This window comes from Aedes aegypti, chromosome 2, assembly GCF_002204515.2.
Source record: "Aedes aegypti strain LVP_AGWG chromosome 2, AaegL5.0 Primary Assembly, whole genome shotgun sequence".
In the NCBI taxonomy this organism is placed as follows: domain Eukaryota; kingdom Metazoa; phylum Arthropoda; class Insecta; order Diptera; family Culicidae; genus Aedes; species Aedes aegypti.
Window position 1 is genome coordinate 363,739,728 of NC_035108.1, and position 17,337 is coordinate 363,757,064.

General features: G+C 37.8%; 1 protein-coding gene across 2 annotated transcripts in view; it reads left to right on the plus strand.

Annotated features, from left to right (window-relative positions):
- Positions 1–17,337, plus strand: part of LOC5578647 (kinesin-like protein CG14535) — a 562,809-nt gene that overhangs the window by 110,926 nt on the left and 434,546 nt on the right. For both annotated transcript variants that reach the window (XM_021846519.1, XM_021846520.1), the window contains exons 4-5: positions 12,070–12,383; positions 13,432–13,513. In XM_021846519.1, the coding sequence (XP_021702211.1) occupies positions 12,175–12,383; positions 13,432–13,513 (291 nt within the window). In that variant the 5' untranslated portion in view covers positions 12,070–12,174. The remainder of the gene's footprint in view (positions 1–12,069; positions 12,384–13,431; positions 13,514–17,337) is intronic.

Genomic DNA, 17,337 nt, shown 5'->3' on the forward strand with positions numbered 1-17,337 from the left:
GACAACTGTAAGCAGAAAGATCCCAAACCATTAAATCCTGAAACGCTAATATGACACACGATACGATATGTTTGGGCCGAACTGGCGGCAGCCAGCTCTGCAATGCAATGGGTCCAAACGAGGCGACGAATTTAACACCACAGCGAAAGTCGGCAAAGGGAACTCGGCCTAGCTGCGCTAACGGTTAGAGTCGAAGTAAGTAGCAACCGGCGATGGATGGCGGGAGATTGTTGGGAGATAAAGTTGACAGGCGAGTAGGCTTGGAAGTTATGACAAGAGAGGTATCATGAACCACAGCAGACCCGAAGCCGACAATCCGAAGCGAGATGTTGCGATGCGATGTCTTCTGATGGTAGATTACGGTTTTGTCTGTTTCGAGATAAAGCGATCGACCGAAGCAAGGGAGGGAAGCGAGCCGCGGTGAAGTGTGAATATTAGTAGTGATTTAATGGAGAAAGATAAACTATTACTGGTTTGCCCAAGTTGGAGGAGAGATAATGTATTTCAGTTGGTTGATATCCTCTCGTGAATGGAGTAGAGCAGAAGGGGTGGCCAAAATGATGTTTGATGGATGAATGAACCGCACAAATCTGTAAATTGAGTGTCAACGAGCGGGGATTGCACTGTTGAGTGATATAGTTGGGGAAGGTGGGAAATGGATGGCATTGATAATCCTTCATTCTGTGTTTTAAATAATATGACTGTATAAACACTGTATATCAGTTATAATTAGCGTTGGGCAAATTTGACCAGAACATCGTTGTTACTGAATCGATTAAAATTCAGTATGTCGAATCGATTCACCGATTGAATCGAAACATTTGAAGCGATGTTTTTCAATCGATTCGAATGTCAAGCTCATATGAAAATTTACAAAATCAAGTTTTCAAAATAAGACCGTATGAAATTGCATATGCTTGTTAAATTCCTCCGATTGAATAACGTTTGAAATTCAGAATTGTATATCAAACACTTCAAGGCTGATTCAAAACTATGTCAACTCATTAAAAATTTCAAACCAACTACATCATTTTGAATCGAAACCAAACATCGAATGCAGAAAATCGATTCACTCGATTTTGAATGCTCCTAACATCGATTCAAAAAATCGATTATTCCGAACAAAAAAATCGATTACCGGAACATCGATTCAAAATCGCCCCTCGCTAGTTATAAAAAGTCAATGAATTGTTCTGAAATAACTAGTTTCATTCTAAGTGAAGTTCTATTAGGATATGTAATCCCACTTGAACTTCAATTTCATCGCAACCGTTCGGCTCCAGCTCAACCCGCGAAGTTCAGTTCACAGAGTACATAAACAAACTGCTCGTCTGTTTGTACCATTGATAGTTTAATTTTGATGACTGTGTCAGACGGTGCATGTGTACCGTTATGACTCGAAATCCAGACACTTAAGCACCGGACTACTTCATTTATTTAATTAACGACATCTGTTTTCGTAATCTGTGATGTTTCACGACGAAAAGTTTTATTATTTAGGCTGGAGTAATAAAAATAACGATTATTTATGTAAAAAACGTTTAAACTTGCAAAACCAAGAGACGTGTCTTGCTTCGAAATCCGGACACTCTTATTAAATTGATTCGAAATCCGGACACTTTTGCTTCGAATTCCGAACACTTCTTTTTGAAGAATTATTTGCATATTTTGTATAAAATTCAACTCACCATCTCTACATTTCAGGATTTTGAACAGTTTACTATACGTAATCACAAAAGTATCGAGTCGTGACAAACTCTGAAGCTACCAGAAATGTAACGGAAATTTGGGCAAAATCGATTCTCTCACTTTATGGCAACCATGAGATGCAGTTCAACGCGCAACGAAATGTGTAGAGTATCGTTACGCATTTTGTTTTTTTTTTTTTTGTTAATAATATCTTGATGCGTCAGCGATATCTTAACATCTATGACATACAACTAAAGTTGAAGAATAGTTTTGTGCACAAGTTTTATAGTAAAATTCAAATTTACTGTAGGAAAAATGTAAAATATATTCATAGTGTCCGGCTTTCGAAGCGTCCGGCAATTCGAAGCAAAACGGTATATGAACATAGGAAACATCATTTTTCTCTGTGAAGCATGCTGCCGGCCGGCAATCGTTTCATCTTTGAGCTAGACCTGTCATCGATCGGCCAATGCGAGCACGTGATGCGTTTGTGTGGGCTATTTCGAAGAACATGCATAACACCAGTTTTAAAATATGCTTGGCACGTTTCGAGGAGGTTCGGCGGATTGCCAACCAAGCGGAAGGTGTACAAATAGGTGACTTCCGGTGTTCTGCTTTCGACAGGTTTTACCTCTTTTTTGTGAATGAGTTCATTAATAGTTGCTAAATGTTGGTCAGTGGATCAACTTTTGTACTATGCGTTGTTTTGTTACTGCCTAAGCCTTGAACTGCAACTTGTACCAGTATCTCTGTGTTGTTTTTTTTTTGTGGTAAAGACCGACTGTATGGACTGCCATAATACCAGAAACTTCAACAAATCATTTGCTAAAAAAATCGAAAAGTTTCACTGTCTTTTATTTGATGTTTGTATTCTTATGTCTAAAAGGTTATTTTGTATTTTGGTTTGATTATATTATGTCGTTATCCATACCAATATAAATTTTTCAAAACCCTCCCTGTTAGTGTCGTTTTGTACCTCGTAATTTTTTGATGTAGATGGCACGCGGTTGTTCATAAAAAATGAACGTTAGATACGGCTGGGCACTCATCTTTGTTTTGAAGTAGTTCACAAATGGTCAAGTCTCGAGTTTTCAAACTCGAAACCCGATCCAAATCCAAACCCAACGGGTTTCTCAAAACAGAGTTGATTGTGATACACCCAAAAATAGCAGTTCTTTGTAAATTTAAGTGAAAACATGTAATTTTGTTGATTTTTTTTCGCACGACAAGGAAAATTTTGTCAAATTCGAAGATAATAGGTATGTCGATCTTAGGCAATTTGATTTGTTTCCATATGACTAGAATTTTTGCCCCGCAATGGGCCAAAAATGGTTTCCATATATTTATGCACAACAAATAAACCTAAAGGCATCGTCACGATAAGCCTAGGTACGCTCTTCTATAAAAAAATCATATAAAATGATATAAGGTAAGTGGATACAGAAAAATCAATAGTCAACTTCATTGTTATGTACAGCTATCGTGAATAATGTAATTCAAACTTTTTTCTGTGGATAATAAATAAGGGACTAATATACTTCAAATAATCGAATATTTCGATTTTTCTGATTGTTATGTATTGAGTATGAGAGACTTGAAAATTAGCGCCAAATGATCCACTTGCCCCGCCATGGTGGGGTAAGTGGATCACCAATAGCAAAAATCTGATCTTTAAACAAATGTGATGTTATTATGTATAGTAAGAATGATACTACTCTCGTTCTTGTCATTAATGCTAGTAATGGTACATTTTCATACTTTTAAATTAAATAGTATCTTTTTTTTAATCAAAATATATTGAAAAATATGTACACATTAATTTACACTAGTTCGAACAACAAAAAAAAAAAAACATTGTAACTAGAATAATTTGGTGAAAATCCATTCTTTTATACACAAAAGATATACAGAAGTATTGTAGGATTATTTATAACAATGTTTTAGAAAAAAATTCGTTGTTTGAAAATATTGATTACATTTATTTTTTTAATAACAAACTGAAATCTGTTTATTCTATTTATGAATATGTTTGTATCATCTGTCTAAAATAATTTATATGATCAAATAAGGTACGATAATGTGCTTTCAATTGGAGAATTAGTATATTTTGCTCTTATGCAACTTAGTTTAGGTGAACCACGAAAACTTTCGTGTGAGTTTTGAACAGGGCTGTGCATTTTCGAAAGCATTTTGTGAAACACGAAAGCTTGGTTGTGTCGTCTCGATGGTGACGAACAACTGCGTCGCTTCGTTCTTCGTTCCACACTCACTCGTTTCGTTGCCCGATTGAAAGCTACGAACGAGAAAAGGTGAAATGAAAGAGTAAGAATTTCGTTTCATTTGGTTTCATTGAAATCCGTCAAAATGTTTGAAATTGAATTTTTCCTATTTTTTGCAATAGTAATGTATGTAATATGTTAAGTAATAAATTGAGATAGAGAATCTATGCGGGCCACCACGTCGATCATTTGAATTAATCAGCTCCTAAATTTAGAGACTATCGATTGAAAGACGAGCTCGCTGCGGTGAGGCTCTGATTTATGACGCGCGATGCACAAGCAGCAAGAAAGAAATGAAAGACTACGCTTGCTGTGATGAAAAGAAAGGTTTGTCGGATTGAAACGAAACAGTAGAGTTTCAATTGGAAGGCAAGCTTGGGTCAGTCAGTTGGGGACTGAAAATGCTTTCAATGAAATGAAAAGGTACGGCCTTGGTTTTGAAATTATATTTTGTTCTATATTTTTTATACCAGAAAAATTAAACAAACTTTTAGATGGATTTATTCAAATTTGCTATGGTGAATTTGACAAATTTAAGCTGGGAATGAGAAAAAATAAAGGAAATCAACATTTGCGGATATTGAAACTTATTAAAATTTACGTTTGCAGTCTGCCAAAAAATGATAATAATATTTGATCCACTTACACCACCCTATTAAGAAGTAGGGGTAAGTGTACCATGTACAATATATCTGTATTTATTTATAAAAATCACATATTTTTCATTGTGATTCATTCAATTAGAAGTGAAATGCTCACCATGTGTCGAAAAAACTAATAGTATTCGATTTTAGACAGAGATACAATGGATTTTTGAATGATGGAAAACAATTTTGAAATTATTTTATTTTTGCAGCTAACAAGTTTGCTTGTGTTAGTGTACGTGTAGTACCAGTTTTACAATAGTATCAGTGTGGATGTAAGAATATAACCTAAAACAAAGCAATGGTGCGAATACATTCAACATATTCAAGAATTTATGCTTAATATTGACGAATGATCCACGTACCCCACTGATACACTTCCCCCACTGTACCTTATTTAATTTGTCCCATGCAATGAAAGTTTGAAAGAAAATTACAATTTTTACGTCTCAAAACACCGAATAGTCAGAACTCTCACTTACTTAAATAGCATTTCTACTACCACGTTATGTGAAACATTTGTTTTGAATTGAACTAGAAAGAAACTCTGCGCCCACTGCGCGAGCAAGCCAGTTCTTAATTCAATGTTCGCGTATTCGTTAGTCGTGTTGGTAACGATGTATAATCAATTGGTGAGCTCGTTTCATGCTCCTTCTTCAAATTCGTGAAAAATGTTTACACACTTTTTCATTGTGTAAATGATACGCATGTTGCGTTTGTGTATTTATTCAAAAGAAAATAATAAGCGACACTCCAAGTGTTCGCGTACTAGATTTTATATTTAACATTATGTATATTGAAGGACGCAAACTGTAACTTATAATAGTGTAGTTATAATAAAATTGAATGGTTTTACAAAGGAAGTGTGGAATTTCAGTTGAAAGACTAATAGAGGACTATTTTGATTCATTTCAACAGACCCACTTTTCAAACGTAAATGTCCTATATTGTATTAAGAAACTCTTTATCACATGTAATGAATTAATAAATTTAAAAACCATGCAGATTGGATTACTGAGCAGCCAAATATATGTGTTAATATATATAAGAGTGTGCTGCCTCTCTGTAGCAATCGTACTTACTTACTTACTTATTTGGCTTTACATCAATTATCTTGATAAAGCCTCGCCAACAATATTACACCAATTCACTCGGTTCATGGCCGCTTCTCTCCATCCTTGACTGTGACCCACGCTCTCCAGGTCCTGGTGCACCTGGTCAATCCACCTAGTTCGCTGCGCCCCACGCCTTCTTGTTCCGACCGGATTCGTAGCGAACACCATCTTTACAGGGTAGTTGTCCGGCATTCTTGCAACATGCCCTACCCAGCGTATCCTTCCAGCTTTAACTACCTTCACGATACTGGGTTCGCCGTAGAGTTGAGCGAGCTCGTGGTTCATCCTTCGCCGCCACACGCCGTTCTCCTGCACGCCGCCGAAGATCGTCCTTAGCACTCGGCGTTCGAAAACCCCAAGAGCTTGCAAGTCCTCCTCGAGCATAGTCCACGCCTCATGCCCATAGAGGACTACCGGTCTTATGAGCGTTTTGTACATCGTGCATTTGGTGCGGGGGTGAATCTTTCTTGACCGCAGTTTTTTCTGGAGCCCATAGTAGGCACGACTTCCGCTAATGATGCGCCTTCGTATTTCCCGACTAACATTGTTGTCAGCCGTCAACAAGGATCCGAGGTAGACGAACTCGTCCACCACCTCGAAGGTATCCCCGTCTATCGTAACACTGCTTCCTAGGCGGGCCCTGTCGCGCTCAGTTCCGCCAACCAGCATGTACTAGTTTTCGACGCATTCACCATTAGCCCGACTCTTGTTGCTTCGCGTTTCAGGCGAGTGAACAAATCTGCCACCGTTTTAAATTTTCTCCTAATAATATCCATGTCGTCCGCAAAGCAAACAAATTGTCCGGATCTCGTGAAAATCGTGCCTCGGCTGTTAAGTCCGGCTCTTCGCATAACACCTTCAAGCGCAATATTGAACAACAGGCACAAAAGTCCGTCGCCCTGTAGCAATCGTGTCGTCACTTAAATGCGAACGACATTTTGATGGCCTTCCTCCATCTATAAGGGAAGGGGTGATTAAATGAACACCTTAAGGAAAGCATCTTGTTAATAATAATTACATGATTGGTAATACTAACATGACTGATCTTATTTTCCCGGACTAGTTTTACGGAAATGGTCATATATCTGAAGATGTTCAACGAATCTTAATGCGTCCACCGGCATTTAACTTCCTATTAGTTCTAGTTTCTAGGAAAATTATAAACACCGCACAAAAATACAAGCGACAGAAAAAATGCCATTTGGACATGATCTCGAAAATTCCGGAATATCTCCGGTGGCCAGTGGCCAATATCCATGGCCAAGCAAGTTCCTGAAACAAGACCAAATTTGCCGTCGACTGCTTTCGGATGCATCGATTTTCATCAATTTTTCATAAAGTTATAAGCATTTGAATTTAGGCAAAATGTTGCCTATCTCAATCATTTTGCCTATCCCCTGTATTTATATGTGATGAAAATATTGAAAATTTTTGATTTTAAAGCATATATGGTCGGTGTTCTGACAGACTTGACGGGGGGATATTTTGGCCTTGTAAAGATAAGTCAAGGAGTCCAGTTCTGATCTTTTTGTTGCTTATTCGAAACAGATGTTTAGGTGGGGTTCAAATACAACAGAAAATATTACAAGTATCCTGTTGTTATGAATGCTTAGACAACGTTTTCCAGAAATCAAATTCCAGAAGCACTTAATCTGATCTAGGTACATCAAAACATATTCTTAACTTGCAAAAGAGTCATGGAATAACTATCATATTTATCATTTTTTTTAAATCAGCGATTTAATCGTCCCCATTTTTTCTATCATCTAGAAAACTTTTCAATATATGTATCTTTTTAAATAACGATAATAGATAATTAATGAAATTGCCAACTGGTCAGTAACTTATAATTCCAAATTCTCAATTATCTTGCGTTTATTACTGGCTTCTGAGTCAGTTTTCACTCAACTACGCCCATCTTTATACTTTTGGTCGACTTTCTGCTTTTCAAATCTTATATACATTCGTTAATGTTTTATTTTAAAAATTTAGAAAAAAAATTAATCAATTTTAGGAATTTTGGATAAACGTTTGATTAACCTGAAGACACTTTTTACCCTTTTCAAAACTTGAAAGAAATATACAAAAATTCACAATATTTTACCGTTTGGCTTCCACTACAACGTAACGTAAAAAGATGATATTTTTCAAAACATTCAGGAGAACTCAGATTTTTCTTTCTTTTTCTGGAAATTTTAAAATGCGTACTGGCGTTATCGTGAAAAACTGCTGCCTAGTCCAAAAACTTTCGTACAAGATATGCATCGAAACTTCTTTTTAAAGATTTTAATATATTTGGTTTTGTTTCGCCTAAAGTTTTAACTTCGCAAAAATATATGTTACAACAAATTATCAGATCTACGTTATCTTTAAGGATACTTTCAGTTGCTGATTCATGTTTTGAAATTCACGAAAGGTACAAAAAACTGAATGCATTACACAAATATTTTTTTTTGACAATCGTCATGTTTTGCCTTATATGATTTTTTAATAGCATGCTTGGTATAGGTATTAACAAAAAGAAATATGGAATGAATAATTCTTCAAACGCAAAAGAGTGTAATCATCTATTGAAATAAGTGTTTTCCACAAATATTATGAATCGGTATTTTCAATTTATTTCAAACTAGTACTTTCGCCCCATTTATGTCTGTTTGCCCCCCAAATTCAGTTTCACAAATGTTCCCCCCCCTGGTGGGCGAATTCAGCCACTTTGGGAATCACTGGCCTACGGGATGTTTGGAAAGCGGTCCGTTTCCTAAAGAAGAATCTATAATTTTCCCGCAGGTTTCGCTTAAGTATCTCTGCTTACGGGTCCGCCACCCCCTCTTGGTCGTTCATACAGCTGTACTATGAATTCAAATTAAAAATGAAAATTTACCCGTATGCAGGGAAAGACTCAAAATAGAATGGTGGCTATCTGCCAGAAATGGGCAAAAGGAATCGAAGCCTTCAAAAAGATCCGGATCACTTAAAAGAACGAGTGATCCGTGGCTTTTTTCGCAAGAATCGGTTCAATTGATAAGCACGGATCAGACAAAAAGTGACCCGGAAAAGAACGAACCGATTTTTTGGTTCTCTGCTTTATTATAACGGTTGAAACTGTCTTGCTCTGCGCGCCACGGCACACATGCAAACACAGTTTGTTGCAGCTCCGCACTCAGAGCATACAAAGCCAAACAACTTATTTGTCCCACCTACTTGCATACAGGCAGGTGAAAGATAGAGAGTAAAACTGACCACTAGAATGGAAAACCGGACAAACCACATTTTGCTTCTTCCTTTGGAGTTGGAGTAGAGGAAATCGGCCGAGTAGGGGAACATGGTCCAAGACGCACTGATGGGGTAAAATGGCTCACCTCATTAAATCATTCCTACAGCGTTTCCATTTGTATTTTTTGCCAAACGATGTTAACCTATGTTTACCCAAGAGTTGCCGCTACAACCCTTGAACATTAACTCATAGATTTTTCCTTAATTTCCCGGTGAAATTCAATATTTTTCACTTTTTTGCCTAAATATTAAGGTTTTTCGATGATTTTATCAACGAATAAGCGTTTCCATACCACAGAGCAAACTCATGGAGTAACATGGTTGCTTACTCCTAGTTCTCCATACTAAATGGCATTTTACCCCACCCATTCGGTCGTTTTGAACCACCCCCATTTTTCAACCAACTTTTCTACACGATTTTAGACTATTAAAAACCTGAAATTTGGAAAATGTTTTCAATGTCGAAGCTAGCAAATATTGTAAAGTTACTGTTATGACTTAGAATGGTGTTAAAATGTAGATCTAATTACGAGAAAACGACACAAATCCTTAAAGTGGCATTTTGGACCATTTTGCCCTATATCGTAAGTTTCCGGGGATGTCATTCATCCGAAAGCGAAAGATACGAAAGGTACGAGGCATGTCGCGCAACAGGGAGTAAACCACTCTTCTTTTCCGTACGCTATATTCAGTTGCCTAGCGCTACTACCTACATACACACATACATATAATATTAACAAACTCTTTCGATGGTTCGTCACCAGAAATAACAACTTTTTAATTTGAGGTTACATTAATAACATCTTTACCAAGGTGCATCCAGATTATGTAACTTCCGAATTCTTTCCACTAACAAAAACTTATTCACGTGCAGCGGTATGCTCGGTATAAAGTAACAATGAATGCCATACTAACATTCCTTCCATCCCCGAATGATTGTAAGAACGTGCCCGGCGCCATTATTGACTTTATTAGCGTGATTTCTGGTGGTCAAAACCCTCCCCAGGGCCGGAAAAGTATAAGGCTTACCAAATATATATTTGAAATCATCACCACACATCCTTCAACTGCGGATCAGTTACTGAGTTATATTCATATTAACATTGTGAATTTCAGTTATATTCTTTAAAGTAAACCCTTTTTTCATATTCTTGGACCCCTGATGAGTTCAATAATAACAAAATAACATATGAATAATAACTATAATAAAGATAATAGATAAACAAATCATGCTTTCTTTGATTAAAAAAATCAAACTGAAGGTTTTGTTTGATAAGTCAAAAAATCAGATTTATGGGGCCAGCTAATTGATGCAGCATTTGAGGCATCAAATGTTCTTGGTTGTCTGAGCATTTAAGCAAATTTTATGTAGTTCATAAATGTTAACAGAGAAGCGATTCCTTATTTTTCTTTAAGATTTTAAAGCCATTTCAATGATTTTGAGGTTTTTCAGCTGTTGATCATGATTTACAATTTGTTTTTGGAATATTAAATAAACTAGGGTGTTTATTCTATTTCTTTCAGAAAAAATGTTGTTTATGATAGTCCATTTCAAAAAAGACAGTAGTAAATCAATCGGATCAGTCTGCCAAAGTTTATAAGTCGTATTGAAAATTTCAAGGTGTTAACACATTGTTGGTCAAAAAAATTTCAATAATGAAAGCAAAACACATTTTGTTTTTTTTTCAGACTGGCTTTACTAGAATGTTAGTTCTGACTGATACGCGGTGTAAAATTATGCTTCAAAAGGCAGTGAAGTTTTGTAATGCTGATATACTATCAACCTACTGCAACAATGATGGCAACGATTTTTAATGCAAATTTCTGCGCTTCGTTCTCTCGTTGAGCAACTTAAGCAACAACACAGATGTAGAGCTGTGCAATGCATTTTTACTATGACTGTTAAAATAGTTGAATATATGACAACTCGTTTTTTATGGAAAACGTACCTTCAAAATTGCAATACCATACATATTGCCATACCATCTCCACATGCAAAAATCGTCATTGGTAAAGAGAACTCCCAGTTAATAACTGCGGTACTGCCAATAAGAACCCTTTGCTAAATATTTTCTGTCCCAGTGGGGACTCTCCAGGTAGGAGAAGAAAAAGGAGCAGAAGTAGATGTTGGAAGATGAATTTACCTTTAGTTGTAGCCAATTCATGTGATAGACTCACACTCAATTCTCAATCAATACGCTCTTCCGTGAGAGCAAACTCATTAGAGATCTGCTTCGCAAGTTACACGCTCGAGATTTTGATGCAAAATCACTCAATCGACTCATACCGTAAAAAAATGATTCAGTCGCAAAACCCGTCAAAAACTCGTGAAACCCGAATTTTGTTGTTTACTTTAGAAGGCTTACAATAATTTTACCAGACTAACAAGAAATTATTGCCGTGTTTGAGTAAACTGTGGAAATGCAAGACAATGAGTCAAAAAGGTGAGCAAACTCATCCATGATTTTTTGACTGCTGAGTTGCGTGATTTACAACTCATGCATGAAAAATCTCAAGCGTGAGTTATGAGAAATTTAGTTTTGCACAACACTGGTTGTAGCACTAAGCTAGAAATGGTAGGGTAAAGATAAACTTGGGCATTTGCATGGTTCACTTTGGCAAGCGAGATTTCATTGATTGAATAAGCACTCCAATACAATACATATTTTTACCATATATGGTCTCCGTCGGTTAAAAACCCTGCCGTAGTGAGTCAAATGTGACAAAAACAAGATCCGGCTTCCTACTGCGATATACCATATGAACTTCATAAAAACTACTATTTTTTTACGTTTTTCTCGTTTTTTTATTACATTCTTATACATTATAATAACGTTTAATATGAAGGAATAAAGTACTCGATATTTCTGTTCTACATTTGATTAAGTTTTACAAGTCGGTTTAACACAAACCAAATCACTGCAACGTACTACGTTGATTGCATACTGCTTCTCATCATGCACCATTTTTTTCCGAATTAGATCATTTCGAAATTCTTACTATTTCATTCTAAGGCATGAAATTCTTTATCATTTAATTGATCCGCCTATTCTTGTTGCTTTGTTTCAGATTCAATGGAACATCGCCAGTCCTCCCAAATATCACCCAGTCCAAACCCATGACTGAAGGCCCATTTACAAAACCATCGTCCTTGTCCAGAAAACTTGACCGGTAATGGACCGCAAGAATGGAACAAAGATTCTGGCACCAACACCGGCCACAGCCAAAGGATTTGGATCAGCCTCAGCAACAACAGCAGCAGCACCGACAACAACAACGCGTCGAAAACTGGCCGTCAAAACAAACACCCCCTCGGCAAGCCTTCAACCACCTCATCAAGCGCCAGCCAAGGGAAAAGCCGCTCAGCCACAAGGAACGAGATTGTAAGTCCACTTCGGTTAGATATCGTGCATAAGCTATGGGCGTAGGGGAACTAGGTATGATGCGCCACTGAAGCGTTGATATGTTATGTATACTTTGTACGAGAAACTTCAAGAACTTTTAATTCTACATATTTATGCAGAAGCCATCAAAGAGCTATCTCGATTATTTTTTATGATTTGGAAAAACGTCATCACAGTTCTCTCACTATAGTTACAATAAAAGAATATCTCTTCAATGGCGTCAAAAATGTAGGGCTCGTATTACCCCGTCTTCCCTTAAATATAAACGAAAACAGCTGGCCAACTTGCGGCATGTTGAGGCACCAAACATGCTGGGCAGAGAAGAAGAAACGTTGGTTCATCGGACCACATTTTAAAGATTAAAGCGAGCGGGCATGAAACGTTTCAAAACATCGCATCGCAGAGACATGCCACGCTGGTTGCATAGCACCCAGGGCTTAAAGTTTGAGTTTCTTCGCTTTTCCCGCCTTGCGCTACTCGCTGCTGCTAAGTCATAGACTATCTAAAGTGGAAAATGCAGTGCACTGCTTCGTTTGCATTGCTCGGGCTTTTCCTGCCGAGTCACAAGCTAAACTATGCTGAATGGCTGGTAGCAGAATGTTACACCCAGGGGATGGTTTATCTCTTCAAAATCATTTTTTGGGTGTATCAAAAACGTTCAAACAAAAAACTTAATTAGATAGCTTATGCTAACACTCGATATAGGGAATAGTCCTTTAATACTTGTTTATAAGTGTCTATCATTTGACTGAAATTCAACAGGGCCAAACATTTGTTTAAAATTATCAAAATTCAAATCAAATGTTCATTGTGAAAATAAATGAAATTTTTAGCTAAACCTTAACTTGGGTGTACGTTTCTGCACTGCACATTGACAAACACCGTGCTCCTCTGTTGTTTGGACTATTTCATATACCTTATAGTTGTAGTACTTATAGTTCCCTATCGCAACCTAAAGCAACTGCAATATCACCAACAGCGGCCTTGTAGTGCAAAACTTTGTATAACGATGTGTTTTCATTTGTAGGGACCAAGTCACTGCAACTGGCAGCAACAGCAACAACAACAGCAGCACGTCGAAGATGGAAAACGCGATGCAGGCTACATTCGTGAGTATGCTAAAGTGGGGTATGTTGTTTAAGGGTGGTATTCAGTGCAATTGCCTAACACTAACATTGGAATAAAATTATTAGGAGGGTTTACAAAGCCTTGTGGAGAAGTCCGTGACTATAGAGCATAGCGATATTGAAGGTATGCAGGTTTGATTCGAAGGGGAGCGCAACGATCTAGGTGGTTTGACCAAGTGGAGCAGGATCTTGGAAGTGTGGGGCGATCGAGGAATTGGAGGTTAGCAGCCATGGACCGAGTTAGTTGGCGTAACATTGTGGCGCAGGTCATGTCTTGAAGGACGTAGCGCCAGCAAAAGTAAAGTAAGTAAGGTTTGATTCTAATTAGAAACTTTGTTTTTTTTTCGAGACTCCTGGAGGAATCCCTGAAAAAAAAACCCTATGAAAATCCATCCATCCATGGAGGAACTCCAGAAGGAATATTTGGAGAAATTCGTGAAGGAATACCTGGAGAAACTCCTGAAGTAATATCTGTAGAAACCCATGGAGCAACTCGTGGAGGAATCCCTGAAAGAAGTTCCTGAAGGATCTTTTGGAGGAATCTTTGAAGCAACTTTAGGAAGAATTCTAAGACAAGTCACTGGAAGAACTCCTGGAGGTATTTTTGAAGAAACTGGAATAATTCCTGAAGAAACTCCAGGACGAATCCCTGAGAGAAATCCTGGAGGAATCCATAAAGAAAGCCCTGAGAAAATCCCTGCAGGAACTCGTGAAGGAATCCCTTATTAGATACCAGAAGAAAAAATCCTTAGGATTCTCTGGCGGAACACCTGGAGAAATCCCTAGAGGAACTCCTGAGAAAATCCATGGCGAAACTGCTGGATTAATCCATTGTGGAACTCCAGCAGGAATATTTGGAGTAAATCCTGAAGGAATACCTGGAGAAACTCCTGGTAGAATCCCTGGAGAAACTCCTGGAGGGATCTTTGGAGGAACTCCTAGAGGTACACCCTGCAAAAAGTTGGGTTCACTCCCTAAAAAACATACAAAAGTGTTCAGTACATATCTCGGGGATTACACGTCCAATTGAAACTCTCAAAGCCGCATTCAAAAGGCAAAGAGTTATTCTTACTTCGTATGTATTTTTCCAAAAACATTTTTTGAGTTTTGTTTACTAAATTTTTACTTAAAGCCGTGACATTTTTCAAAAAACACACTGAAAAAGCATTTGTAATTTCCTCTGCATTGGATGGACCAAAATTTTAATACAAAGTGTCATTTGAATAGTAATCTTATATTCTTTGAAGAGCACTCTCAAAATTTTTGCGGAAAAATCTGAAAACTTTTCAAAATCCATGAAACAGTCATTCAAGTCATCGTGCAAAAGTTTGGGTTCACCCCTCAGTATGGTGTATCGTGCAAAAGTTTGGGTTCACCTGAACATACTTTAAACACGAACAATCTGTGAAATCTCATACCAATCATGTACGCGCCATTATTTGCGTTTGAAAAAGCTATGAATTATAAAAATCGGTTGAAAAATGGCAGAGATATTGACAAAAATGATTTGCGTGCGGCTGAGGTGAACCCAAACTTTTGCACGATTTAAATCATAGGGGTGATACACAAATTATGTCACGCAAAATTTCAACTTTTTTGACCCCCTCCCCTCTATGTCACGTTTTTTGTATGAGTCGTCCGAAATTTTTGTAAGGCTTGTCACGCTTGGCTTGACCCCCTACCCCCCTGGGAGCGTGACGTAATTTGTGCATGACCCCATACTAAAGGGTGAACCTAAACTTTTGCACGATGACTTGAAAGACTGTTGCATTGATTTTGAATAGTTTTCAGATTTTTCCTCAAAAATTTCGTGAGTGCTCTTCAAAGAATATAAGATTACGATTCTAATGACAGTTTGTTTTGAAATTTTGGTCGATCCAATGCTGAGAAAATTACAAATGTTTTTTCAGTGTGTTTTTTTGAAAAATGTCACAACTTTAAGTAAATATTGAGAATAAATTAACGTTACAAACTAAAAAAGAGGTTTATTTCGCGGGACACCTTAAAACTTATTTTCTTCATTGCGAGAAAATAGAACATACTACTTGGACAGACATTGATTGTTATAGTATTGGCACATACGACATCGATCCAGATGACACTCGCCTGTCAACGGTGAGCCCTATGGTAGCTTCTGGGTTAGAGTTGCCAATGGACAGAACACTTTTGTATGTTTTTGAGGGAGTGAACCCAAACTTTTGCACGAGCGTGTATATATGGAGCAATTCCCTGGAAGAATTCGTGAAGGGATACCAGAAGGAACTCCAGGAAGAACTCAGTAGGAATCTTTAGCGAAAGAACTCCAGGACGAATTTCTGGAGGAACTCCTGGATTAATTCCAGGAGGAACTCCTGGAGGAATTCCGCCTGGTGGAACTCCGCAAGCATTCCTGAACGAAATACTGAATGAATTCCTGAAGGAACTCCTGGAGGAATTCCTGAAGCAAGTACTAGAGAAATCCATATGGAACTCCAGGAAGAAGTTCCAGAAGAAACTCCAGGAGAAATTGCTGAAGGAACACCTAAAGAAATTTTTGAATGAACTCGTGGAAGAACTTCTGAAGGAATTCTTGGAGGAACTCTTGAAGGATATTCTGAAACTTCAGGAGGAATTTCTGCAGGAGCTTCTAATGATATTCCTGAAAGAATTCCTCGAGGAACTCCTGGAACTTGGAGGAACTCCTGGATGGCTTCCTGGAGAAATTCTTGGAGGAATACCTGGAGGAACTCCTGGAATAATCTCTGGAGAAACTCCTGGAGGAATACTTAGAAAAATTCCTGGTGGAATTCCTTAAGGCACTATTGGAGAAATTCCTGAAGGAACTGCTGGGAGAAAATCTGGAGGAACTTCGAGAATAATCCCTGGAGAAACTCCTGAACGAATTCCTGAAGGAGCTTCTGGATGAGTTTCTATACGAACTCATGGAGCATTATTTAGAGGAATTTCTGAAGAAATATTTGGAGGAATAACTGGAGGGCTTTCTGAAGGAACTTTTGGAGGAAATGCTGAAAAAAAAACCTGGTGCAATTTCTTCAGGAACTCCTGGAGATATTCCTTCCGGAACAATATTAACGAGGAACATTTTGAATGAATTCCTGGAGGAATATTTGGAGGAATTCTTGAAGAAATATTTGGATGAATACCTGGATGAACTCCTTGAGTAATCCCTTGACAAACTCCTATTAGAACCCCTGGTAAAAGGAGGAATTCCTTAAGGAAGTATTGGAAAAATTCCTTGAAGAATACCTGGATAAACTTAGGATGTAATCCCTGGAGAAACTCTTGGACGAATTCCTGAAGGATTTTCTGGATGAACTCCATAAGGAACTCCTGAAGGAATTCCTGAAGGAACTTCTGCTGGAATTCCTGAACGAAATCCTGAAAGAATTCCTGAACAAAATCCTGGAGGAATTCCTGAACGAACACCTGAAGGAATATTTGGTGGAATTGCTGGAGGAATATATGAATGAATACCTGGAGGAATTTTTGGAGGAATTTTTGGAGGAATTTTTGGAGGAGTTCCTGATCCTTTCTGGAGAAATTCCTGAGGAGTTTCTTAAGGACATACTTAAGAGATCCTACAAAAACTGCTGGGGAATCATTAGAGGTATATTTGGAGCAATTCCCTGGATGAAGGGATACCTGTAAAAACTCCTGGAAGATCTCCTTAGGAATCTCTAGTGGAAGAACTCCTGGAGGAATCACAGAAGGAACTCCTGGATGAATTTCAGAAGGAATTCTTAGAGGAATTTCTGAAGGAACTCCTTGAGGAATTCCGGAAGAAACTCTTGGAAGAATTCCTGAAC